This window comes from Equus quagga, chromosome 14 (assembly GCF_021613505.1).
Source record: "Equus quagga isolate Etosha38 chromosome 14, UCLA_HA_Equagga_1.0, whole genome shotgun sequence".
In the NCBI taxonomy this organism is placed as follows: domain Eukaryota; kingdom Metazoa; phylum Chordata; class Mammalia; order Perissodactyla; family Equidae; genus Equus; species Equus quagga.
The window spans coordinates 68906668-68933310 of NC_060280.1; the positions used below are offsets into that span (position 1 = coordinate 68906668).

At 42.4% G+C, this 26643-nt stretch overlaps 1 protein-coding gene across 1 annotated transcript in view; it reads left to right on the plus strand.

Annotated features, from left to right (window-relative positions):
• SORL1 (sortilin related receptor 1) overlaps positions 1–26643 on the plus strand; it is a 158164-nt gene that overhangs the window by 42708 nt on the left and 88813 nt on the right. Inside the window, exons 7-12 of the mRNA XM_046637979.1 lie at positions 7290–7391; positions 8410–8579; positions 14122–14314; positions 17678–17795; positions 17997–18070; positions 24318–24406. Coding sequence (XP_046493935.1) covers positions 7290–7391; positions 8410–8579; positions 14122–14314; positions 17678–17795; positions 17997–18070; positions 24318–24406 — 746 coding nt within the window. The remainder of the gene's footprint in view (positions 1–7289; positions 7392–8409; positions 8580–14121; positions 14315–17677; positions 17796–17996; positions 18071–24317; positions 24407–26643) is intronic.

The following is a 26643-nucleotide window of genomic DNA, read 5'->3' on the forward strand; positions in this document are numbered from 1 at the left end:
ATGATGCAAATAGAATGTTCTAGGGCAGGGATTGGCAAACTATGGTCCTTCACTTGTTTTTGCCGATAAGTTTTATTGAAACACAGTCATGCTCATTTGCTTATATATTGTCTATTGCTGCTTTCATGTTACAGTAGCAGAATTAAATAGTTGTGTAGAGGCAGCATGGCCCACAAAGTAAAATATTTCTATACAGACCTTTAAAGAAAAAGTTTGCCAACCTTTGTTGCAGAGGTAGGATTCTGTTAACCTTTCAGTTGGCATCAGGCAGCCAGAATCCTCTAGTGCCGGAGCTTGACGAGTCTTAGGCATTACCCCTAAAAGTTCAGGTTGCAGACCTCCCTAAGTTGTTATGCCCTGTTCATGTTATCTTTAGGACATTTCGGCCACTTCAGATATCTTGCTTGCCACGGGTCTCCCGAGACAGCTCCCTTGTACTTCACTCTTCTGACTCACCAGCCAACCACTGATTTCACTATTGAAGACCAATTTCTGACCTTCATTATGCTAATTTAAAGTCTTTAATGTGGATCGAGATAACAGGAAAACTTAGAAGTTGCCTCACGATTATGGTGTTCTGTATGAGAAGTTAGCTGATGACGATTAGGGTGTGAATTTTAGGATAGCTGACCAAAACTATTGATAAATTATTTTAATTATAACATTACTTAAGTGTATGCAAACATAAAGCTACGTATAAGCACCTAATGCTTATTAACCCCTGAACAACAATAAAACCAAAACATATTAACAGATTAAAAATAAAACTATAATGCCAATAAATTTAAAGGTATTTTTTATAATACCTATATTGAGATATCATTCACATACTATAAAATTCACCCTTTTAAAGTGTACCATTCAGTGAGTTTTAGTGTATTCACAGGGTTGTATAATGCTCATCACTAGCTGATTCCAGAATGTTTTTATCACGCCTAAGAGAAGCTCCATACCCATTAGCATTACTTCCCATTCCGCTCTCCTCCCAGCCCCTGGCAGCCATGAATCTACTTTCTGCCTTATGGATTTGCCTATTCTGGACATTTTTTGTAAAGGGAATCATGTAATATTCCCTTTTGTGACTATTTTCTTTCATAGTGTACGGTTTTCAAGTTTCATCCATGTTGGAGCATGGATATTCAGAATTAATGTGTTTTCAAGTTCATGCTTCTTTTTCTGCCAGTTCAAATCTCTTGTTGAGCCCCTCTAGTGAATTTTTCTTTTGAGTTATTGTACTTTTCAGCTCAAAAATTTCCCTTTATTTTGGACTGGCCCCGTGGCTGAGTGGTTAAGTTCGTGTGTTCCGCTTTGGAGGCCCAGGGTTTCACTGGTTTGGATCCCGAGCGTAGACATGGCACCACTCTTCAGGCCATGCTGAGGCAATGTCCCACATGCCACAACTAGAAGAAGCTACAGCTAAAATATACAACTATGTACTCGGGGGCTTTGGGGAGAAGAAGGAAAAACAGAAAAGAAGATTTGCAACAGATGTTAGCTGAGGTGCCAATCTTTAAAAAAAAAATTTTCTATTTATTTCTTTTCCTATAATTTCTATTTCTTTATTGATATTCTTTATTTGGTGAGACAATGTTCTTATACTTTAATTCCTGAGACATGGTTTTCTTTAGTTCTTTGAACATATTTATGATAGAGGATTTAAATTTTTTGTCTAAATAGTCCAATGTTTGGCCTTCCTCAGGAAAAGTTTCTGTTGACTTGTGTGTGTGTGCACGTCATGTGTGTGTTTGGGCCCATACCTTGCTGTTTGCTTGTTTGCATTGTTTTGTTGAAAACTGGACTTTTTAAGTGATATAATATGGCGACTCCTCATAGCAGCGTTTCTCCTTCCTAGGACTTTTTTTGTTGCCTTGTGTTATTGTTTTCTTTGTTTTGTTTTGAGGGTTTCCTGCATTAATTTTGTAAAGTTTGTATTCTTCATTGTGTATGGCTACTGAAGTGTTTGATAATTTAGCTTAGTGGTCAGCTAACGATTGAATGGAGATTTCCTTAAATGCTTTGAACCAGTGAGTCTGGCAGCCTTTGCTGAGGGCCTCTGAGCGTGTGTTGGGGGCATGCCTGCAATGCAGCCTTCAACTCTGCCTTAGCCTTCACTTCATGCTTGTGCAGAGTCTCAAGGTTATTAGCCAGATGTGAGAGCGTGGGCCCTTTTCAGGTCTATCCTGAACATACGCACAGGTGATACTTGTGTGACCTTGTCGATTCCTGGGAATGTTTCAGAGCTTATCAAGCGTCTTATGGACATCTTCCCCAGTTTTTCCTTTTTATCCTTCTTATGCTTTTAAGTTAGCCTTTTGTTAGCTCCAAGGAGTCGTGCTTCTCCGGCACCTGTGATGTGAAATATTTGCCAGTTGTCCCTGTTGTCCATGAATTGTGGGTCTGTGTACAGTGTGCTGACTCAGGTTGTGTACACAAAAGACCTGAGGACGCAGCTTTGAAGCAAACCACCAGGCACATCGAATAGTGACAGTCCTCTGGCCGTGGCGCATTTTGGAAGCTCCAAACCTGTTCTGTGCTCTCCGGTGGCTGCTAGGCTGCTGATTTTCACAGCTGTGGAGTTGTGAAGCTGTGGGCTTCCAAGGCTCCCGCCGAGCTAGAGAGAAAGGCTGGGATTAGGGCAAGTACAACATCACCAAGTTGACGGTTCTTGCTGAGCTTCAGTCCTTGTTCTTGAATAAATGCTCCTTGGGTTTTTACAAGCCTTTATTTAATTTTCAGAATTCTGTAAAAGTTAATTTTGAGAATTTTTATCAGTATCGTTTTTGCTTTTATCGATGAGTGGATTTTCAGAGTTCTTTACTCTGCCATTCTGGAAATGCTTCTGATTAATGTTAACTTTGTAAACTTTTTACTATGTGCGTTTTCACATCTGCATAAAGGAACAGTTTATACTAATATGTCCTCCCCATGTGCCCTCATTCAGCCTTAGTATTATCTGTTTGCTAATCTCTTTTCAGCTGTCTAACCACTGCTTATATTTTTCCCAGAATATTTTAAAGAAAATCCAAGATATATCATTTTATCTATAAATATTTAAGTATAAATGGTATTTTCTCCTTCTTCTTCTTCTCCCCAAAGCCCCTCAGTACATAGTTGTATATTCTAGTTGTGAGTGCTTCTGCTTGTGCTGTGTGGGACGCTGTCTCAGCATGGTCTGATGAGCAGTGCCGTGTCTGCGCCCAGGATCTGAACTGGCGAAACCCTGGGCTGCTGAAGCGGAGCATGCGAACTTAACCACTCGGCCACGGCTCCGGCCCCTAAGAGTAAACAGTATTAATGTGGATGATGATGTTTTGCTAAAACTTTGTTACTGCTTCAGAGGAGAAGATGGCAGTGAATGCTGTAGCCGAGGTGCTTCTCAACTGGTATCCTTGTCCACCAGGTGCCTTGGGGGGCTCTCATTCTCCCACCAATTTTCTCCGTGGAACTTTCAGTTGAATAGCTTGGTGTGATGTCCTTTGGTCTTCACTTGGCAAGAATGTGTCATTTATTTAGTTTCTTTCTGTGCTTTTCTCTGTGACCTCTCTTTTCCTTTTGCTGTTGACATAATCTCAAACCTAAATGTAAATGCCCTCTCTGAAATTCAGATTATTCAGATACTTATATTATTTGTATTTGTTAGAAATGGAAACACCAAATAAAAACAATCTAATTTGTAAATTCTCAGACTCCATAATATTGGCATAGGGTAAAGCATTTAAATAATTCCTAGTGGCTGGTGAAGGAGGGCTATTTATATTATCTATCAAAAATGAAAATTTTCAGGGGCTGGCGTGGTGGCATTGTGGTTAAGTTCACACATTCTGCTTCAGTGGCCTGGGGTTCATCGGTTCAGCTCCTGGGCATGGACCTAGTGCTGCTTATCAAGCCACGCTGTGACAGGCATCCCATATATAAAGTAGAGGAAGATGGGCACAGATGTTAGCTCAGAACCAATCTTCCTCAGCAAAAAGAGGAGGATTGGCGGCGGATGTTAGCTCAGGGCTAATCTTCCTTAAAAAAAAGAAGGAAAAAAAATTTTGACCTAGCACTTCTAAGAATGCATCCTACAAATACTCTTGTGTGGTTATGAAAAAGTTAATATATATCCATTGAAGAGTGCTTCTGGAAATAACCTTAAATGCCCATCACTAGCTGTTAAATGAAAGATGTCTAAGTTATACTGTTAATGGAAAAAGTTAACTTGTAGAACAGCATGATATTCTGTTAAGGAAAACGTTGAGTTGCACAACAGTATTTCTGTTGTGATCTAATTTGTATGTGAAGAATACAATTGCATGCATCACTTTGGCATTGTGTTAGTCTACTGGTAACACACTACAAATAAAAGTGGCTTAACCAAGACGGAAGTTTATTTTTCTCTCATCAGTGCTGCCTGGAGGTGGGCGGTCTAGGGCTCGTATGTTGGTACCCTCGTGTTATTGGGGGCCCACCCCTCTATCTCTCTGTTTTACCATCCTAACTAATGATTTCTATTCTCAAGGTTCTCTCATGGTCCAAGACATCTGTACTAGCCTTCGAGTCTTCATTGTAGTTAGCAAGAATAAGGACGAACAGAAAGGCCAAACTAGGACCCCTTCCAGCTGGTTCAGTCCCTTTAGGCAGCCTTCCTAGAAACCGACCACAACAGTTCTGGTTGCATTTCAGGGACTACTACTCAGTCACATGACCATCTGTAATTGTACAAAAGGTAGAGAACTCTATTCAGGTGGCAGTCTGGGTCCTGTTGCTAAGGAGGAAAGGGATGATGGATGTTGGGGTGAGCGTAGCAGTGTCTGTCATTATATAAGTATGCTCATATGAGATGGCACAGACCATTTCTGAAAGAATGCACAAGAGCCTGTCACCAGTGGGCACTCTGGGGAGCCGAGTGGGAGGAGTGAGTGGAGAGGAGGGAGCAGAACTTCTGCATTTTATTTTATTCCCACCTGTACTGTTGGATGTTTTCCATGAGTATGTTTTACTTTTATAATAATGGTAAAGAACATCTCAACAACAACAAAACCTGTGGCTTATTAAGAAAAGTATTAGGGGCTGGCTTTGTGGCCAAGTGGTTAAGTTGGGGTACTCCGCTTCGGCGGCCCAGGGTTACACCGGTTCAGATCCTGGGTGCGGACATGGCACTGCTCATCAAGTGATGCTTAGGTGGCGTCCCAAATGCCACAACTGAAAGGACCCACAACTAACATATACAACTGTGTACTGGAGGGATTTGGGGAGAAAAAGTGGCAGGGGGAGAAAAAGAGAAAAGTATTAGGGCCTTACAGTACATCCTACAATCAATAGTGTGTCATGGTTGAATTACTAATATTTTTCTTGATGGCAGTAAAATATTGCAAAACTCTTCATGACTACATTAAGAGTGAGCCTGCATTGTCCAGGTTTAGGGATAAGTCTCCCAGAAGCAAGTGGGCTGGATGTGTTTTGAGGCTTTTTTATGACCTTTGTATTCTGTGATTTTTGCATTTATGGAGTAAGGCTGGTCTTGGTATGTATTCTCAATTCTCAGGCCTTCCAGCAACAATCAAGGACATTGAACTATGATGGGCCGGGTGGCACTGAGATAAATGGCGCCTTTCTAAGGCATAACCACAGTAGGAAGTAGTGAAAAAATATAAAGCATAAAAATACATGTTTCAGTGATATCTGTATATTTATAATATATTCATAAGGATTTATACAGGGTGACTTAAACGAATCATCTGACCTTTATACATAGCTATAAAATTTTATTGACTTAAGGAACGCTTTTGGAATTTATACGTAATTTTGCTGGGACCTGTTTTCTCATTCAGATAACACATTCTACATTTTTAATAGATCGATCATTTCCTATGGCCCCATACTGAGTACAAGCTATTAACATGGATTTCAGGCTGCCACTTTGGGAAGGCAGTCTTGTATAACTCTCTACCTGGCTTCTTCAAAACAAGCTACTTTTAACCATTTTGTTCAGTGGTGGTTAAAAATATATATATATATATACACACACTGTTCAAATGAATCAAAAACAACTTTGTGTTCATCACCTTGCTTTTCACATAGTATTTGTTGAACGTAAGTGAGCACAGGGTATTCACTGTTGTTACATTACAGTTAAGAGAAATTGGCATGTTCCTTACTCTATAGGAATTTAAAATCTACGATAAATAGTAGCAACATAGTCAAGGTAAATGAAGCCGAGTAAACACCTTCTGGCTGGGGATCCCAATGTTCGAATACGTTTAATAGTCGTGGGTGCCATTATGTCCACAGGAGAGTGTGCCTTCTTGTCTGTCCTCATCGATTTTGCCTTCAGTTCCCAGACATGTATTTTTAGACCTGGAAAACATCACATAGAGCCTTTACCGTGGTTCTTATCATTTTTTTGAACATCAGCCCTTTTGAGAATCTGGTACAAGGTATACACCCTCCCTAGGCGAGTGAATGGGTGCATCTACACAAAAACTTTGTCTTTATATTTACAGGGTTCCTGGACCATTTAAACCCATCCACAGAGAAGTCCTGATCCACCTCAGCTTCTCATTTCGTGGGTGAATAAACCGAGACCCAGAGAGATTTACTGATTTCCTCAGGTGGTAGAGCCAGCTCTTAATCTAGGGCTTTGGTACACATTTTCAAGATTCCAGCCGTGGTTTAATATCTCTAAAATGCAATGTGATGTGGTCACCATCATGTGGAATACTCTATACGCTACCAAAGAAAGCATAGTCTAGCAAAAGACCTTAATCAATGAGAAATAGTAAAGGTGGAAAAATAAGATCAATGAAAATTCCCTCAAATCTTGGTGTAGATTAAAGCCCCGTAACTCGAATATCCTTGTAATCTGAAACTAGGAGTAGAAGGGAGAAGAGAATATGTTTTGTATGCAAGGTGTGTGGTTGATCTTACCCTTCAGTGGTTTGGGGCTGTAGGCTCTGCCCCTTGCTCCCTCTTCAGCCCCATACAATCCTCTCCTTCTCTCTCTGCTTCACCTTTGGCAGCCCCCATCCTGCTTCCCAGACCCAGGTTCTCCCATCATTCCATTGTCCTTCCTCCTTATCTAACATCTGTATCTAGTATCTATTGCACACCAGGTATCTAAGATGATGCAGCACAGCGCAAGCTGTCCTGTTATGGTAGATGCTGCAAAAATATGCATTTGCCATCACACTCTCCATTTGTGTCTTTAGTAGAATCTGAGGGGTCTGACTTGTTCCGTTTCCTTTTTTGCTTATTTTGAGTGGCTGTAATGTGGCACAATTGATTTCTTTTCTCCTCTTCCTTGGCAGCCCTTCTGGGAGAGTCCAGAGCCGTCTTCTGTCCAGCTCTGGGTCTCTTTTGACCGGAAGCCCATGCAAGCAGCCCAGTTTGTCACAAGACATCCTATTAATGTGAGTGGGGTCCTCTTGGGCGTGGGAAGAAGTGTTATTGTCCCCAAGCAGGGGTCAGGGTAAGGGTGTCCTGCTGGGGTGGGTATTCGACGGAGGCTTCCTGAAGTCACTTTCCACATAGGTCTCTAGAGAGAGCCTTATGCTTTGGGCATCTTGGTCTGTTTTTTCCCTCTTTGCTGTTTGAAGTAGAGCTGAGCAGGAGGCTTAATTTGATTTTAGTGGAGAGGGATTGGCAAGTTTAGAGCTAGAGTCAATGGGCTCAGTGGGCCAGTCCTGAAGGAATGGAAGTGAGTGACAGCAGCCATTATTTATTAAGTACCCGCTGTGTTGCTCACAGATGGCTAGGTTCCAAAAGGGGCTAAGATTTGGGTCCCACCCTTTTAGCAACAGATAGGTTGGAGAGATAGAGAACTGAGCAGAGGAAGAAACCACATATAGTCCACTGCTTGACTGTGCAGTACGTATTATAACATGGAGATGGATAGGAAAGATCTGTGGGATGGTGTCAACAGAGAAGTGGCCGCAGGGACAAGGTGGCATTTGGAGGTCTCCACGCTAGCAGTTTGGTGTGGTGGAAGGTGAGTAGCTTAGAGGAGTATGTGATGGAGGACACTCGTGTCACATCTTTTCTGTCGGTTCCACCTTAGAGAAAATGAAAGGAAAGGAAATGCACATAATCCATATTGTACTTTGTACTGTGATAGGTCTCATGGGAAAAAGAGGGAGACATTATTAACTAAAAAGAAGTTTTTAGGTCATTTATGGAGTTCAGTGGCCCATTCTTATTTTGTGTCCCATTTGCCAGTAAGGGGCCTGCTTCAGCTACAGGGCAGCCCCAGATTCTCCACAGAGAACGTCACCCAAATCTTTACCAAGATTGGGAACTTTTTTGTGGGCTCCAGGCCCACAGTCATCCCTGGAATGGAATTGGAAGTTGCTGCTTTAGTATGCAAGGGGGAAGCCCACAGGGCGGATGTGTGTTTTTGACTTGTGTGTTTTTTCACTTTTGATTCCAAAGGAATATTACATCGCGGATGCCTCTGAGGACCAGGTGTTTGTGTGTGTCAGTCATAGTAACAACCGGACCAACCTATACATCTCGGAGGCAGAGGGGCTGAAGTTCTCCCTGTCCTTGGAGAATGTTCTGTATTACAGCCCGGGAGGGGCAGGCAGTGACACCTTGGTGAGGTAAGGAGACCACGAGTCCTCCTCGGCTTTCGTACATCAGTGCAACCACTAACCTCTAGCCGGATGGTTTTTATCATTAGCTGCTCATATAGATGCATCTGGGGGCGTTTTCGGAAGCCCCGATGTCTAGTTCACATTCCCAGAGATTACAGTTTAACTGGTTTAGGCTGTGGCCAGGGTATGAGCATTTTAAAAAGTTCCCCGAGTAATTTTTATGTGACACCGGGGCTGAGCACTGTTGCTCTAGGTGACATTTAGGGTCACAGACCCTGCGTCAAACACTCCCTTGAGTTCCTCTCTTCCACTTATCTGATTTTGTGGTCTCTGAGCCAGTAGCAAAGAAGACTTGGAAAATGTCGTCAACTCGGGGTGAGCTGGTGTATGTGGCCGTGGGGCCTTGCCTCTAGGTGACTCAGGTTAATTGACATCATCAGTCTTTTTCTTATAGTAATTGCAAGATACTGTTCCGTGGGCATCTGTAGGAAGACACCAGCATCACTGATCCTTTATCAGTAAATCATGTACTTGTCGTTGTTTTGCAGGAGAGGGCGTTCTCTGGGCTGTGAGGAACCCGGGGTTCAGAGAGTTGAATGCCGTGGGTGGGTGGCACTCTGATCCATCAGTGCCGTGAGTCCATTTATTCTCATTCGTTGTGTGAGAAACCAGACTTTTGTGAGGTGTCTGTGATTAGGATCCCTCTCTGCTCTTGGAAAGAGCCGTGTGGTGAAGCTGACTGACTGCCTGGTCTGCAGCGAGGTCTGGTTCTGAGGCCGTGACCCCCAGGTCAGAGTGCCCGTCATTGCTGTCCACTGTGTCTCCTTGTGCTGGCAGTTCATTCGGTCATCAATTCATTCATCAGTGCGCTGCTGCTCTGTGCCAGATGGTGCTCTGTGTCCAGCAGTGAAGTAACACACACAGCAATGAAAAATCAGAACGAGGTTCCTGTTCCATGGAGCTTTTGTTCTAATGGGGGGAAGACAGAATATAAACAACTATGTAATCTGCCTGGTGATGCTGAGTGCTGAGAAGAAAAATAAAGCTTCAGGGGCCAGGGGATTACAAGGGTGTTATTTTCTCTTGGCTGGTCGTGGAAGCCTGCTCCAGGAGGGTGACTTTTGAGCAGGTGCCTGAATTACGTGAGGGAAGGAGCCAGGCAGATACCTGGGCAAGAGCACCGTAGGCAGAGGGAACAGCAGGCACGGGGACCCTGAGGTGAGGTTTATTTTAGGAGTGGTGAGGAGGCCGGGGGGGGATCACCAGCTACAGGAGGGGAGAGAGGACCCAAAAGACCGGATCCAGGAGAGCCGGGCTCAGATCAAATAGGGCCTTCAAGGGCATGGAAAGAACTTAATTTTTTCCTTCTAAGTGGGATGGAGAGTTTTAACCAGAAGGTGGACACCATTTGATTTAAGCTGTTAACATTTTTTTTTTTTTACCGTTTAAAAAATTGTGAATTGCATTATATAAAGAAAAATGCATAAAACATGAATGGACAGTGTTATAAATAATTTTAAGTGCACACCCATGTGACTTATCTTTTAAAGAAGCCATGCTCAAAACATTAGGCTACTGGAGGGGACAAGAATTGAAGCCGGAAGACTGGTTGTGACAGTCTTGGAGATATCCAGGCTAGTGGAGAACGATGTTTGCGGGACCCGGGGTGGTGCAGTGGAGATGATAGAAATGATCCAGTTTCTATCTGCTGATGGATTTGCTGATGGATTGGACGTGGAGTGTGAAAGGAGGAGGAGTCAAGGGCCCACTGCTTGGTCTGAGCAGCTGCTAGAATGATGACTATGTACTGAGTCAGGACGGGCTGGGCGGGGTGCGAGTGTTGGGGGAAAGATCAAGTTTGGGTTTGGACTTACTGAGTTGGAGATGCCTATTAGTTATCCAAGTGGAGAACTTTTTACCGGGTTTCTAAGACTGCTTTTCCACTTCCTATTTCTTCTTTGAGATGCTGTCATCTTTTATTCCTTACTTTTCCCCCCAGTATAGACTCACAGGTTATTTATTATTCAACGTGTTGTAAGCCATTCCTGCCATGATTCAGCATCAGGTTTGTTCTGGTTTGTTCAGTGGCAGCCTCTTTGGGCTAGTTCCTGTGACCTTTTGTTTTTTTTTAAATAATTTATTGAGGTGAAAGTTGCGTAACGTAAACTTAACCATGTTAAAGTGAACAATGCCAGTGGCGTTTAGTACTTTCACAGTGCTGTGCAACCACCAGCTCTCTCTGATTCCAAAACTTCATTTCCCCAAAAGAAAACCCCTTTGTGTTAAGCACTTTCTCCCCACTCTTCCCTCCCTTTGGCCCCCGGCATCACCAATCTACTTTCTCTTTCTGCGGATTCAGCTTTTCTGGGTATTTCATATAAATGGAATCATACCATACATAACAAATGACCTTTGTGTCTGGCTGCTTTCACTTTGCATAATGTTTTCAGGGTTTATCCACCCATAGCCTGTGTCAGTACATTCTTTTTAGCAGGTAAGTAATAGTCTCTTTACTTTTTTTATAATTAAAATCGTGAACCGTTGTCCCTCAGGCCTTTCACTGACTCTTTAATTTATTTTTCACCTTTGGACGCCTCTGGCTATGGGGTGGATAAGTCAAGCTTGCCCAGGGTTTCATTGTCGGATATTCAGGATGAAGATCTCGTCATGGGGCAGAGAGGAGCCGAGGCTGCAGAGGGCGGCTCCCCAGGAAGTAGTAACCTCAGTTACACGAGCATATGGCCACCTCCCACGTATAGGTGGCCTTTATGCAGTTTCAAAGGTCCCTCCCACCCGGCCTGAGCATACAGTCCAGTTAGGAGCTTGAAAGTACTTACATCAAGATTCGATGCCCAGCGTCCTGCTGGGCCTTCTTCTTTTTTTCCTTCAGATTTTATCTCGGGAGGGGAGATGTTCAGATGTGCTCAGCTGAGTGACCTTTTGTCATCTGCATCTCCGTTTCAGCAAGATGAAATGGGATAACGGCAGATTACGTAGGCAGGCTGGTTTAAAAAAAAAATCTCTGTGGTATTTGAAATGAGCTGTTCTTTGAATTCAATAGGAAAGTGTGGTGCCAAGAAACTGGTTCTAATTTACTTAGAGAGCCGGGGAAAGAATTCTTAATAAGGGGTGACCGTGGCATTGATGAGATGTGCCAAGTGAAAATCTCATGGAAATCGGTGTCTAGAGGGAGGAACAAGTGTGGTGATGAGAGAGATGTCAGGCCTGTGTGGGAACCTTAGGAAGACCTGCTCGATGGGCTGCGAATAGCTAGGAGGGCTCTGATTGTGCACTTCAGGGCCCGGGGGGGACCCAGTGAGCTCTCTGGCCGGTTGCGGCCCAGGACACTCTGAGAAGCTGGGGAGCAATGCTGTCATGAGGGCCAGGGAGAGAAAATGAGAGAAAACAGACTCTCAGGGAGAGGGCTCAGGGTGAAGAGGATTGCTGCAGGGCCGGTCACAGCGGAAAATGACAGGAAAGCCTGGGCTCTGAAGGCAGCGGAGCGTGTGAGGTACAGAGGACAGGTTGCTGCTTAGAACTAAAAGATAAAACTCCAGGATAGTGACCAACAGTAAGAAACAGGGCTCGTGGAAATGAGAGAAACTCAGACCTCCTAGGGATATGAAAGAGGCCAATAAACCTGAGGATGCAGGCTTCATGATGACAGAATCAAGAGCAGTAGGACTGAGGTAAATAGAGAGCAGGAGGGTGGTGGACCTTGGGCTGATTCCTCAGGAAGCAACTGAGAAATCACTAACATAGAACTAAGGAAGCCACATGTCGGACTAATTTGCTCTCAGCTCGGTATTTTATGTAGGATTCCCTCAGTCTCTCTGTCTGAAGGAGCTTTGCCAGTGCTGCTGATTTTCCCTTTCTGTTGCAGAGCCTGTGGTATGCGTCTTTGTGTCTGAGGAGGCAGAGCAGTCATCCAGCTCGAGATTTGTATGGTGGATAATGGAAAAAAAGCAGTTCTATGTTTTGTTTTTTGTTTTTTTTTGAGGAAGATTAGCCCCGAGCTAACTGCTGCCAATCCTCCTCTTTTTGCTGAAGAAGACTAGCCCTGGGCTAACATCCATGCCCATCTTCCTCTACTTTATATGTGGGACGCCTGCCACAGCATGGCTTGCCAAGCAGTGCCATGTCCGCACCCAGGATCCGAACCAGTGAACCCAACCCCAGGCTGCCAAAGCAGAACATGCACACTTAACTGCTGTGCCACCTGGCCGGCCCTGAGTTGTGTGCTTTTTTACAAAGCCCAGTGGCTCAGAATCCTCTAAATAGAGGGCATACTTCCAGTTTTAAAAGCCATGTGTGAACTATGGTTACCGTTTCTCAGAGATCTGTTATATTTGTAAGATGTGTACCATTTTAGTGAAAAACTACTTTCCAGCGAAATCACCGTGTCCTAGCATAGCAGTGGGAGGGCCTGTGAGGGCTTTATTCTCTGCTTCACTGTTAATAAGCATAACCTCGGGGCCGGCCCCGTGGCCGAGTGGTTAAGGTCGCCTGCTCTGCTTCAGCGGCCCTGGGTTTTGCGGGTTCAAATCCTGGGTGTGGACATGGCACCGCTCATCAGCCATGCTGAGCCGGTGTCACACATGCCACAACCAGAAGGACCTACAACTAGAATATACAACTATGTTCTGGGGGCCTTTGGGGAGAAGAAGAAAAAGAAGAAAAAAAAGATTGGCAACAGTTGTTAGTCCAGGTGCCAATCTTAAAAAAAAAAATAAGCATCACCTCAGGGTTTCCAGTGCCATCCTTACTGTGTTTACTGCTTCTTTAGGAAAGGACTCAGCTCTGCTTCCTGACAGAAACCCTGTGGGCTTCTGTCTGACCAGGGTGTTGGCTAATTAGTTTTAAGTGGACAGTGGCTGTAACCCTTAGCTATATTCCTACCAATTGGGTTAAATTGTAAGCCTGTTATTAGTGTCTGGCAAGTCTGGCTTATTGCTCCCTGTTTGTCTTGGCTCTCTGGGGGTATTTGGGGTCAGTTTTGTTAGTGAAGAAATAAATGTGACTCTCATGTCAACTTTGCTGTGTTGTATTTATTCATCATTCTGAACCCTGTGTGAGGAGTTATTGATCAGATAAGCGTCTTGGCCCTCGAAGTTAAAAAACAATCACTTTTTTTTAAAAACGAGCAGATTATTCAGCCATGTAAAGGAGTGAAGTACTGACACGTGCTACCATATGGATGAGCCTTGAGAACGTTATGCTAAGTGAAAGCAACCAGATGCAAAAGGCCACATAGTATATGATTCCACTTATATGAAATATCCAGAATAGGCAAATCCATAGAGACAGAAAACTGGTTAGTGGTTGCCAGCATCTGGAATGGGGAGGAGAAGTGGGGAGTGACTTCCAGTGGGCACTGGGTTTCCCTTTGGGATGATAACAATGTTCTGATGGTTGCATAACTGTGAAGGTACTTAACGCCACTGAATTGTGTACTTGAAAATGGTTAAATTTTGTGTTATTTAGGATAAAAACAGACCAAGCAAATAATCAATTCCGGTTCACAGCTGTTTATTTTCTCATATTGTAGGTATTTTGCAAATGAACCATTTGCTGACTTCCACCGCGTGGAAGGGTTGCAAGGAGTCTACATTGCTACTCTGATCAATGGTTCCATGAGTGAAGAGAACATGAGGTCCGTCATCACCTTTGACAAAGGGGGCACCTGGGAGTTCCTTCAGGCGCCAGCCTTCACGGGATATGGCGAGAAAATCAACTGTGAGGTAGAGATGCTTTAATCCTGTTTGGTTTTTTAAATACCAACTTTTATCTGTAGGTCTGCCCTTACAGTTCCCAAACTCTGCAGCAAGACACCTTGGGGTGCGTAGTGAACTCACAGGGCTCCACGGGATATTTTAAATTTTTGAGGGAAACACTGTGATACTTGACCCCTGTTGGTCACCATGTGAATTACTGTCTTGACTTAGTTCACAGTTTTATCATCAGCTCATGCTTTATTTCTTTTGTTGACATATCTTTGTGTAGCTGGATTTTCAGCAGTTGGCATGATAGAAAGAAGGTGAGAAAAACGGAGTCAAACAGGAAATGACAGTGGTGGTGTAACTAACATGATTCCAAAGTTTGAGAAGTTGTGCAGTGCCCAACAGGTGCACACATCTCATTATTAAGTAATTGTGGTTATTTAAGAATGAAATAAAAAGTTAGTTTGCTTTCAATTTATATATACTATTTTTTCAAATGGCTATTAAGTTATTACGACATATAGGCTTACTAGGTTGTTTAGACTTAACTACGTAGAAAAAACAAATGTTGGTGTTTCTTCTGGCCTGAGGCAGCTATAAAAAAATTACTGACTTACCAGTTGTGCTGTAAACCAAGAAAGTTTGGGAACTTCTGCCGTAAGTTATTGTTTCTGTGGAACTTCCTTTAAAATTCCTCTCTGAATATAATTTAAGATTGTGTAATTTTTCCTATCTGTGACCTCATCTGAAAAGCTCAGAATATTAAAAGTATTATGTGGTCTCATTTAGTGTTCCTATTCACCTAAGCAGCTCCTTTCTTTTCTCACGGAAGAATGGTCTTTGAATTGTGATCCCTGGCTTTATGTGGCATTCCACATCCCATTGCCGTGTCACCTGAGGGGTCTAGGGTGTGTAAACTAGGTGGGCAGAAGGAACTGAGAGAAAGAACAGTAAGACTAGTTTTTGGAGAAAGTGTAACATTTTAGTTAGACAGTTACCTGGTCTTTTGGATTTTTGAGTTTTGTTTGTCCGTGGTTAGATATGTTGACTCTACTATATGCTATGTCTGTGGTCTTTGGGAAAATTCTTTTGGAGACTCTTGCACAAGAATGTACTTCTTGATTTTTCTTTCCTATTTGGTAACAGGTCTCAACTTACCACATCAAATCTAACTTTGAAAGAGGCAGGATATAAGTACAGTAATATGTCGCTTAACGACAGGGCTACGTTCTGAGAAATGCATAGTTAGATGATTTCGTTGTTGTATGAACATCATAGAGTGTACTTACACAAACCCAGGTGATACAGCCTATTTACACCTAGGCTCTATGGTACTAATCTTATGGGACCACTGTCATATGTAACCCATCGTTGACAAAAACATTGTTATGTGGCACATGACTGTAGATAGAGACAGATATCTCGGAGAGGGCTTGTCCTTCCCTCAGTAGTGTCTTCTAGATCTTGAGCTCTGCACAAGCCTGGTGTGGATGAAGGCTGGGCGTTTTTTAGCATGCGATGGGGATCCAAGCCTTGGTTAAATAGAATTAGTGGTATTGTTAAAATTCAGCTTCTTTGTTTCCCTGATTGATTAATTTCTTTAGGAACCGTACAACAATGAATCAGCTTTTAGTTTCTACTTCTGATTATAGGTGGTGAAAGAAAAGGAGAATTGTCAAATATTTCTTTGACACCCAACCCCATTTGCTCCAGTTTTCATTTGCTAAACTATGAGGCTAGCAAGATGGATATTTGTTAGACCCTTTGATTATAAAAATAAGTATATCTAGCTAATCATGTCAGTTTTTACCTGTAACAGAAACACATACGGAGTTACCCTGTCTAAGAACACTGGACAAGGCTAAATACCCTTTGACAATCACTTGTTACCCAAGAGAATCAGGCATGACCAAAACAAAAGGCTGCGTTGGCAGAACTGTTAAAATCTGAACATAAGTATTAGAGACCCATTTGGATAACTTGTTTTATGGTGGCTACCCACAGACCTTGTACCTTGTACAAATCTAGACTACTTAACACAAAATTTAATGTGATCCTTTGGTGTTTATATCTCATATGCTGTACATCTGGGAGCTTATCAGTGAGACTTTATGACTTCTGATTACTGCTTTTTCTTCTGACAGAATTGCTTAAATCATATTTGAAATATGTCTGCACTGACTTAGAAAATAAATACCATGAAATCATTGCATTTCTCTTTAGTTCTGGGTCACATGAGAGAATTTCTAGGTAATCTGGAGAGAGCCATAGCTCTCCTGTCTACTTGAGTTGATTCTGACTTCTAATTGCTGTTCTCTGAGAGCCTCAGAAGGAATTTTTTTATTGAAGTAACATTGGTTTATAACATTATATAAATTTAAGGTGTACATCATTATATTTCGATTTCTGTGTAGATTGCATCATGTTTACCACCCAAAGACTAGTTACCATCCATCACTATATATATGTGTCCAGTCACCCCTTTTGCCCTCCTCCCTTCCCCCTTCTTCCTTTCTGGTAACCACCAGTTTAATCTCTGTCTCTATGTGTTTGTTGTTGTTTTTATCTTCTATTTATGAGTGAGATCATACAATATTTGACTCTCTCCTTCTGACTTATTTCGCTTAATACCCTCAAGGTCCATCCTTGTTGTCGCAAATGGCAAGATTTCATCTTTTTTTATGGCTGAGTGGCATTCTGTTGTGTAGATATACCACATCTTTTTTATTCATTCATTCTGTGATGAGCACCTAGGTTATTTCCAAGTCATGGCTGTTGTGAATAATGCTGCAGTGAACATAGGGGTGCGTGTATCTTTACATACGTGTGTTTTCATGTTCTTTGGATAAATACCCAGCAGCGGAATAGCTGGATCATATGGTAGTTCTATTCTTGATTTTTTGAGCAATCTCCATACTGTTTTCCATAATGGCTGCACCAGTTTGCACTCCCACCAGCAATGTATGAGGGTTCCCTTCTCTCCACATCCTCTCCAATACCTGTTATTGTCTTGTTAATAATAGCCATTCTGCCAGGAGTGAGGTGATATGTCATTGTAGTTTTGATTTGCATTTCCCTAATAATTAGTGATGTTGAACATCTTTTCATGGGCCGTCTGTATATCTTTGTTGGAAAAATCTCTATTGAGAAGGAATTCTTTTTAGTGTTTCTCTCTTTTCTTCAGTGAGAGGCATTTACATGGTTCAGATGATTGTGTCCACCCGGGGGAGTGTGGGGACAGCCGGGCTGTGACTGTGGCTTCCTTTGGGCTAGGTCTCCTTCCTCTGTGTTTAGCTGCAGTGCCCTCACCCAGGCCTCAGTGTTTAGAGGGAGCTGTAAGCATCGTATCACGTGCTGACGCTGCCTGGAACTTGTGTTCTGTAGCTCTCGCAGGGCTGTTCCCTCCACCTGGCCCAGCGCCTCAGTCAGCTGCTCAACCTCCAACTCCGGAGGATGCCCATCCTTTCCAAGGAGTCGGCTCCCGGTCTCATCATTGCCACTGGTGAGTTCACTTTGCCTCTTCTCCCTTACGGGTTAAGCCTTGCATTCTGTGCAGCCGAGTACTTGGTGACCACCCACAGTGACTGCTGTTCGTGCTCTTGAGACGTTCTTAGTTGCCAGATACTACTCAGAATTCTCGTTGGGCAAGGTGAGTATCTGATGTATTCTTGAGATTAAAATAATTATTCCTCTTGCATTTTAGGTTCAGTGGGAAAGAACTTGGCAAGCAAGACGAACGTGTACATCTCTAGCAGTGCCGGAGCCCGGTGGCGAGAGGTCAGCACTCCACACCCCCGCCCGGGCCCCCCGCCCGGGCCCCCCGGCCCGGCCTGGTTCTTCTTTGCATGAGAACGTGGACTGTGCTTTGACATTTCAGGGACACCTGTCGTCCATAGTGGAGGCCAATAATGCCAAGTATGACTATAAAATAAAGAGAGGTCCCTGGGCCCCACCTAAGGGTCGCTGCACTGAGGTTGCATTCACACCTTGTCTCGTGGGCTTCTGGTTTTGCCGAGAATGTTACGTTGAATCAAAGACAGAGCTCTTTTTCCACAGCTGTGGATTTGACTAAATGTTCCAGGATTGTAAGTTCCATGAGGAGAGAGCAATGTCTGTTTTGCTCCCTTCTCCCCTAGGACCTAGCAGTGTCTGGCACAGAGTGGGTGCTCTGTCAATATTTGCTTAATCTATTAGCAAATGACCATGCAGTTGTAGTGGTGTTAGAACTGAAACTGGTTATTTATTTATTTTCTGTGTTATTGAAGTTGAAGTCAGGCCTCCCTCACTGGGCTGTGCTGTACAGGGACTTTCCTGTCTTTCTGTGCTATGGAAGAAGCCTGTTTTTGCCTTAAGGTTGCATAACTAATTTGCGTCCTTAGGTGCTGATTATACCAATTCTGAAGGTGGAGCTAGTTCTCTGGTCTCGAAATGCTAATTTGGCCTTGGACATTAGAGAATTCTCAGACTTGTAAAAAGAAAAATGGTTTTCACCAGCCTCCCGTGATGTAGGAAGGCCAAGGGAAGTGTGTCCGTCTTCTTCGGTAGGAGCTGCTTTCAGTGGCACTGGGCTGTCTGTGCAGGGAGCCACGAGGACAACTCAGTGGGTCACTTGACAAGAATTTATGAGCACCCCTCGCAGGCCGAGTGGATGTCAGGAGGATCGTGGAGTTCTCCAATGAGCTAGCGGATAGTTCCCATCCTCATGGTGCTTCTTACTGGGAATGCAATATGTACACTGTCGTCTTTAAATGTATAGTATATAAAGCAGTAATAATACCCAATATTTGTTTGGCTCTTTGCAGTTTACAGAGACCTGTCATGTACCTTATCTCATTTGAGGTAGGGCTCACCATCCCTCCAGCTCAGAGATCTGGGACACAGACGTGTGTGTGTGTGTGTGTGTGTGTGTGTAAATTAAGGATACATACAGTGTGGTAGAGAACCTAAGTATGTATTCAGATGAAGGACGTTGTTAAGGCCAGAGTAGTTGAAATGTGTGAGCAGTTTGGAATATTTGGGGCCTCCTTGTCCTGCTCCCGTAGGAAAGATTAAGCAGCTGCCGTCCTCTTCCTTGGAGCTGGACATTCCTCCTGAAATTGGGTGTTCTCTCCTCTGCGGATAGGCTGTGGTTTGTCTCTACCTTCTGATCTTGGTGTAATCTGGGCTTTGAACATCTGCAAGTGATTTCCTTCTGGGTAGAAAGCAGTGTGTTGTTCCTCCTGCAGTGAAGTGGTATCGCCTGGCTAAGGCTGGGGCAGCTGTCGGAGCCTCCCGCCAGGCATACTTAACGCCTGCCAAGAAGCAGCCGTCGCACAAGGGACCTTATTTTTGGAAGGAGCAGAGGACTAACTAAGGGATAAAAAGGTTGAGACTGTGTCTGTGTGAGTGGGCACCTGAGTCTCCATGGGCAACGTTCACTTTAGAAGGGCAGTCTGGGTATGTGAGGGGATTAGGTGGTGGCAGGGGAGGAGGAAGTAGGGGCAGTGGACAGATGCTGCCTAGAAAGCTGGTAACTGTAATTCCTGTTCCTCTTCTCCTACTAATTAGTTCTGCAAATTCTCTGATCCTCAGAGCTCCTTTTTGGTGCTTTTTTTTTTCAACAACTTTATTGACGCATATGGAAGCACAGTCAACTGTGCATATTTAAAGCGTACAGTTTGATAGAATTGATCACCATCACTACACTGTCACCAACACCACAATTAAGACAACAGACATTTCCATCACCTCCCAGAGTATTTGTGACCTCTTGTAATCCCTCTCTCTCTCTCCCCTCATCTCTGCCAGATTATTAGTTAATCTTTTCTAGAATTCTGTGTAAATGGACTCATCCACTATGTGGTCTCTTTGCCTAGCTTCTGTCGCTCCTCATGACGATTTTGAGGTTTGTTATCTCATTTCACGCATCAATGGTTCTTTTCTTTTTTATTGTTGATTAATATCCCAGGGCAGGGATAGTCCATAATTTGTTTATCCATTCATCTGTTCATGGACATTCCAGTTTTTGCTAATTACAAGTATAGCTGTTAGAAACATTCAATTAGGTGGGCATGGTTTTTTATTTCTCTTGAGCAAATACCTCGGAATGGAATGACTAGGTAGCATGGTGGTGATATGTTTAACTTTTTAAGGAATTATCAAATTGTTTTCCAAAGTGGATATACCATTTTACACTTCCACCAGCAGTGTGTGAGTGTTCTAATTGCTTCGTATCCACACCAACACTTAGAATGGTTAGTCTTTTTAATTTTAGACATTTTAATAAATGTGTAACGGTATCTCATTGTGGTTTTAATTGGCATTTCCTTGATGACTAATGATATTGAGCCTCGTACTGTCCAGGAGCCCACCAGGAGTCTCCTCTTTAGAACAAAAGGCTCTCCTGTCACCCAAGGGATATAGGAGCTCTCTGTAAGTCTCTTGTCACCCCTATCGGTTAGAAAGTTATAAGGGTTTTAGGAGCTCTGTGTCAGCGACTGGGGTCAAAGACCAAATATTAGAACAAAAGCTGCTCCTATCACTCATCACTTAGGAAATTATAGGCGTTTTAGGAGCTCTGCCGAGGAGCTGGGAACAAAAACCAAAATCTATATTCTTATATCACAGTATCATGTATGTAATCTGTAATATGGTATATTACATTTATTGATTCTTGAATATTAAACTAACCTTGAATTACTGGGATAAACCCTACTTAGTTATGATGTATCACCCTTTTTATATAAGCTTGGGTTTGATTTACTGATAGGATTTTAAAGATTTTTGCATTACTCATGAGAGATATTGGTCTGTAATTTTTTTTTGTTTTTTGGTAACGTCTTTGTCAGGTTTGGTGTTAGGGTCAGATTGGTGTCATAAAACAAGTTGAACAGGGGTCCCTCCTCTTCTGTTTTCTGACAAAGTTTACCTAAGGGTGGTGTTACTTTTTTTTCTTGAATAATTTGCAGTGAAACTATCTACCTGGATAGTTGGGAATGTTTTGATTAGAAAATCGATTTCTCTGGCAGATAGAGAACTATTCACATCTTCTACTTCTTATGTCAATTTTGGTGAGTTGTATGTTTTAAGAAATTTGTCCTTTTATATAAGTTAGTGAATTTGTTGGCCTAAGATTACTTAAAATATTTTCCCTTTTTTTAAATGTCTGTGGGATCTGTGGTGATGACCCATTTTTCATTCCTCACATTGGTGATTTGTGTTTTTTCTCTATTTTTCTTGATTAGTTTAGTTAGTGGTTTGTCAGTATTACTGATCTTTTCAAAGAACATGCTTTTGACTTTAATTTTCTCTCTTGTCTGTTTTCTTTTTTGTGGATTTCTATTCTTCAATATTATCTTTTCTCTTATTTACTTTGAATTTATTTTGCTTTTCTTTTTCTAGCTTCTTATGGTAGAACTTTAGGTCATTGATTTTAGTTCTTTTCTAATATAAGCATTGAAAGCTAAGTTTTCCTCTAATTACTGCTTTAGCTATATGCTGCAAATTTAGATATGTTGTCTTTTTGTTGTCATTCAGTTTATATTTTCAAATGTCCTCTTTTAAAATTGAGATGTAATTCACAAACCATAAAATTCACCATTTTAAAGTGGCTTTTAGTATTTCACAAGTGATCTGATGTACAACCTTCAATACTCTTTAATTCCAGAACATTTTTATCACTTCATAATGGCCCTTTTGCTTTTTGTCTTTGACTGATAAGTTATTTAGAAAAGGGTTGTTTAGTTTTCACGTATTTGAAATTTTTGTAGATAGCTTATTATGATTGACTTCTAATTTAATTTCCTTGTAGTCAGAGGATATACTTCGTATGATTTCAGTCCCTTTAAATTGATTGGAACTTGCTTTGTGATCCAATATGTGGTCTGTCTTGGTGAATGTATCAAATGCGTTAGAAAGGAATGTGTGTTCTGCAGTTGTTGAAGGCAGTGTTCCAGAGATGGTATTTATATGAAGGCGTTCGATACCTTGTGGTTCAGATCTTCTATGTTCTTACTGACCTCTTTTTTTTGGCTAGTTCTGTAAATTGCTGAGAGAGGGGTGGTAAATTGTGGAGTTCTCTATTTTTCCTTTAAATTTTGTCAGTTTTTGCTTTATGTATTTGAGGCTTTGTTATTAAGTGCATGCTCATTTACAATTATCATCTTTTCTGATTAATTGTCCCTTTTCTCATTATGAAATATACTTCTTTATCTATGGTAATACCCTTTATTTTGAGGTCTATTTTATCTAATTTTGAAATAGTCCCTCTAGCCTTCTTATGTTTACTGTTTGGATAGTAAATCTTTTTACTATTCATTTACGTGCTGCCCATCTGTGTCTTTGTATGAGAAGTATTTCTTATAGGCAGCATATGGTAAGGTCTTGCTTTTTTATTCACTCTGCCAACCTCTGATTTTTAAATGAAACACTTAGACCATTAACATTTAATATAATTATTGATGTGGTTGGATTTAGGTCTAATTTTTATCTATTTATTAATTTATATATTTACACATATTTAATCTTTCGTAGTCTTTTTTGACTTTATATTGCACTTACACAATATAACACTTAATATAAAGTTTAGAAACCTTGCAACTGTATAAGTGCCTTTTCTCTTTCCCTGACTTTTTTGTTATTCTTGTCCTGTGTATCACATTGACATACATTGAAAAACCCACAGGTGATATTTTTGTTTTTGTTTTAAATCATAGCAACTTTAAAGAACTTAAGGGGAAAAAGTCTTTTATGTTTACCCAGGTATTTACCATTTCTCCTGCTCTTCCCTCATTCTTGAAGATCCCTCTTGTCCCCTGGTGGATTTGCCCACAGCCCAGAGAAATTCCTTTAGCATTTCTTGTAGAGCAGCTACTGGCTGTGCATTCTCCTGGTTTTCCTTCAATTTGAGAATTTCATCATTTCACCTTCAGAGGATATGTCTTTTGGACATAGAATTCTGGGTTGATAGAGATTTTCTTTCAGTCCTTGAAAGATGTGCTGCTTTCTTCTTGCTTCCCTGGTTTCTGATGAGAAATCTGAAGTCGTTTCACTTATCACTTTCCTGTGTGTAATGTGTCATTTTTCTATAGATGCTTCCAGACTTTTTTTCCTTATCTTTGGTTTTCAGCCGTTTTGGTGTGGTGTCTCTAGGTGTGGTTTTCTCTGTGTTTTAGCGTGTAATGAACCTACTTAGATTCAGACTGAAGTTCTGTGGATGGCAGTTCAAGTCCCAGTTCGGTTCACCAAGCCTTGGCTGTGCTGGTTGGAGTCTTTTCCACACATCTGTGCTTTAGAAGTTAGGCTGAGACTTACGTGAGTTTGTATACAGAATTAGAGGGTTTACTTCTTGAGCATTCCACCCCCTGGGCTTCCCTCCACATTCTCTCTGGCCTGCAGGAGCTTCTTTGCCTGATTCCTTGGGCAAAAACCATGTCTGTTGAAGTTTTAGCTGCGTGGCTGGGACTGAGGTATTCCACAGCTGGGGTTTTCCCTCAGGGCAAAGACGGACCAGGAAACCCTAACCGGTCGGTCGGGGTAGCTTCTCCAGGTTTTAAATCCCCTCCACAAGCTGCCTGATTTTGTTTATTTTTCAGCATCCTCAGGTAGCTGGTTTTTGTATTTTGTCCAGAGTTTTTGGTTGTCACCAGCAGGAAGGATGGACTGTAGTGAGCTTTTACTGTTCATAGTAGAACCAGAACTCCAGTTGGTTAATTTTTAATTGCTGGTTGGTGAGAGTCAGATTTGGGTTTGACTCCTGCCTCTGCTGTTTATAGTCTGCCACTTTAATAGAAACTCTAATTTCTTTATTTGGCAAAAAATTGGGATGTGAGAACTCTCTCTGCCCATCCCCAGGGTTGTGTGGAGCGGATGAGATGATGGATGTGAATGTGCTCTGGAAACAGAAAAATTGGTTTCAAGTGGTTGGCATAGCTGCCTTTTGTGTGTGTGTGCGAGCATGTGTGTGTGCACGTGTGTATGTAGTGTGCGTGGTTCCTGCCCAGTTACCTCCACAGCAGTGGCATCAGCACTGGCTTTTCCTCCTCAGGCTCTTCCGGGACCTCACTACTACACTTGGGGAGATCATGGCGGCATCATCATGGCCATCGCCCAGGGCATGGAAACCAATGAGCTGAAGTAAGTTTCTCTGATGAAGCTTTTTCTTTTCCTTTCTTTTCTTTTGGTGTGGAAGACTGGCCCTGAGCTAACATCTGTGCCAGTCTTCCTCTTTGTTGTACGTGGCACACCACCACCACGGCATGGCTTGATGAGCGGTGTGTAGGTCCGTGCCCAGTATGTGAACCTGTGAACCTCAGGCAGCTGAAGTGGAATGTTTGAACTTAACCGCTATACCACCAGGCCAACCCATGAAGCTTTTTCTTTTTTCATCACACTGTTCTCCCAGAAATTGAAGTCTGTGTTTATAAGTGGATTCTCTCTACAGCACTAGGTTGTTGAAGCACAGTTTGTGACCTTGGGAAATTGCTTAAACTTTCCTTATCTGTAAAGTGGGGATAATAATGTGCCTTTCCTATCTCAAAGGGGGTACCATGAGGAACACATGAAATAATTGTATTGATTTGAAAAGTACAACTCTGTATAATTATAAATTAATAATGATGAAAAAACTAACTAGAGACTAATTTGTCTTTCATTGTTTTTTATGTGATACACATACACAGATTTACTCATAGAATGAGTAACGGTTAATAAAAAGAATACATGAGTAATAGTTTCAGAATGCATGTAACTTGACAGCCACTTGACTTTTGCTGTAATGCATTTGGTTTGGGGTGTTCTTACAAATAGACCGGGAAGGGACATTTGGGGTTAACTGCTTCATTTTACAGATGAGAAAACATACTCAGCAAGGTAAAGTCGGTTGCCCAAAGTCTCCCCATTATTTAGTGACAGGCAAGACTAGCCCCTGCGTCTCTAAATTATGTTCTGTACTCTTTGCAGTAGATTGCTCTGAAAAGCAAAAGCGTCAAGAGTTTTGGACCTCTGCCTCCTTCAGTCTGATTTTATCAGAACTGGTCTTTTGATTGCTTTTGTCCAAGTAAGGGCAGAAGTTAATTTTGTTAACGGTGGATCAGGGCAGAGTGGCCCTCACTTCTCCCTGTTGTTGAGCTGAACCCATGAGATGGATTACTGAAGGAGGCAGAGAGGGCTTCTGTAATCATCTTGTTTAGTGCAAGGAAGAAAGCCTTTTTCTTTGCTCCTTTTAGAAACAGGGCCAGCAGCAAGAGAGAGGTGGGTGGTGTGAAAAAAGAGTTCTTAGCAGCTGATTTCCCCTGTTGTTAATTTGACATGTGTTGAGCAGCCTGGCCTCAAGGAAGCAGAGAGAAGCAAAGTGTTGGCCTTTGGCATTCCACCTGGCTCTTCTCTGGTCTGCGTGGCGCTGGTCAGCTGCTGCTTTAGAGCCAAGAGTTGGAAGAGGCTGTTTGTACGCAACACTCAGTAGCCACTTTCAGACTGGCGTTTGCTGAAGTGAAGACAGTCACAGAGCACAGTGCTTCCTACCTTTCTATGCTGTCACTTTTTTATCCATCAATTTATTAATTCCCATCTCACACATGTAGCAAGCACTAATTCTGCATGGTACCGTGTATCTAACAGAAAACAGACTATTTTCCCCCACGCCTAAGGAGTCCGTCCTCTAGTGGTAAGATACACGAGTCAACCGTGTGATGTGTGGGACACTCCTACGTGGGAAATAGGATAGGGACATAGTTGGCTTCCTAGTGATACATTTCATTCTTTGCATGGCAGTCAGATTGTAGTCAGTTCCCGATTTTCCTTGTTTAACTCTTCTACAGATTACATTTGCATTCCAGGCTGGCTTCTCTGAAGTCGTTAGCATGATTCCAGTCCTCTTACACCATCTGTCGGTGCACATGTGCACAGGGAATGCAGCGTCATTGCTGCACTAGCTGGAGCAAAACCTGATCAGGAAGATAAACCTGCTGCCAGAAGATCACACTGCCCTCCCCATACATTTAAAAATGACTTTGGGGATTATGGACACTATAGCATTCCTCTATTTGTGTAGGGCATTCGGAAGTGTCTGTATGTATGGTTCAAATAAAGCATTTGCAAACGTGAGAATATGTTCAGGCCTCCTATTGACAGGTGCATGTGTCCTGAATATCAGTCTGAGCTTGGCCTAAATCCCTAGCCACCTGGCATGTTACTCAGGATGTTGCTCAGAGTTTTTTTTTTGCTTCTCCTGCTGCTTCACTTTTGACCTGTCACTGTGTGCTGTCAGCTGCATCAGAAGAGAAGCAGGAAATAATACTGTAGGTAGTTCATATCCTCAAACCCCAACGGCGATTTATGGTGACACCCAGGCATGAGCGGAGGCTGCTTCTGAC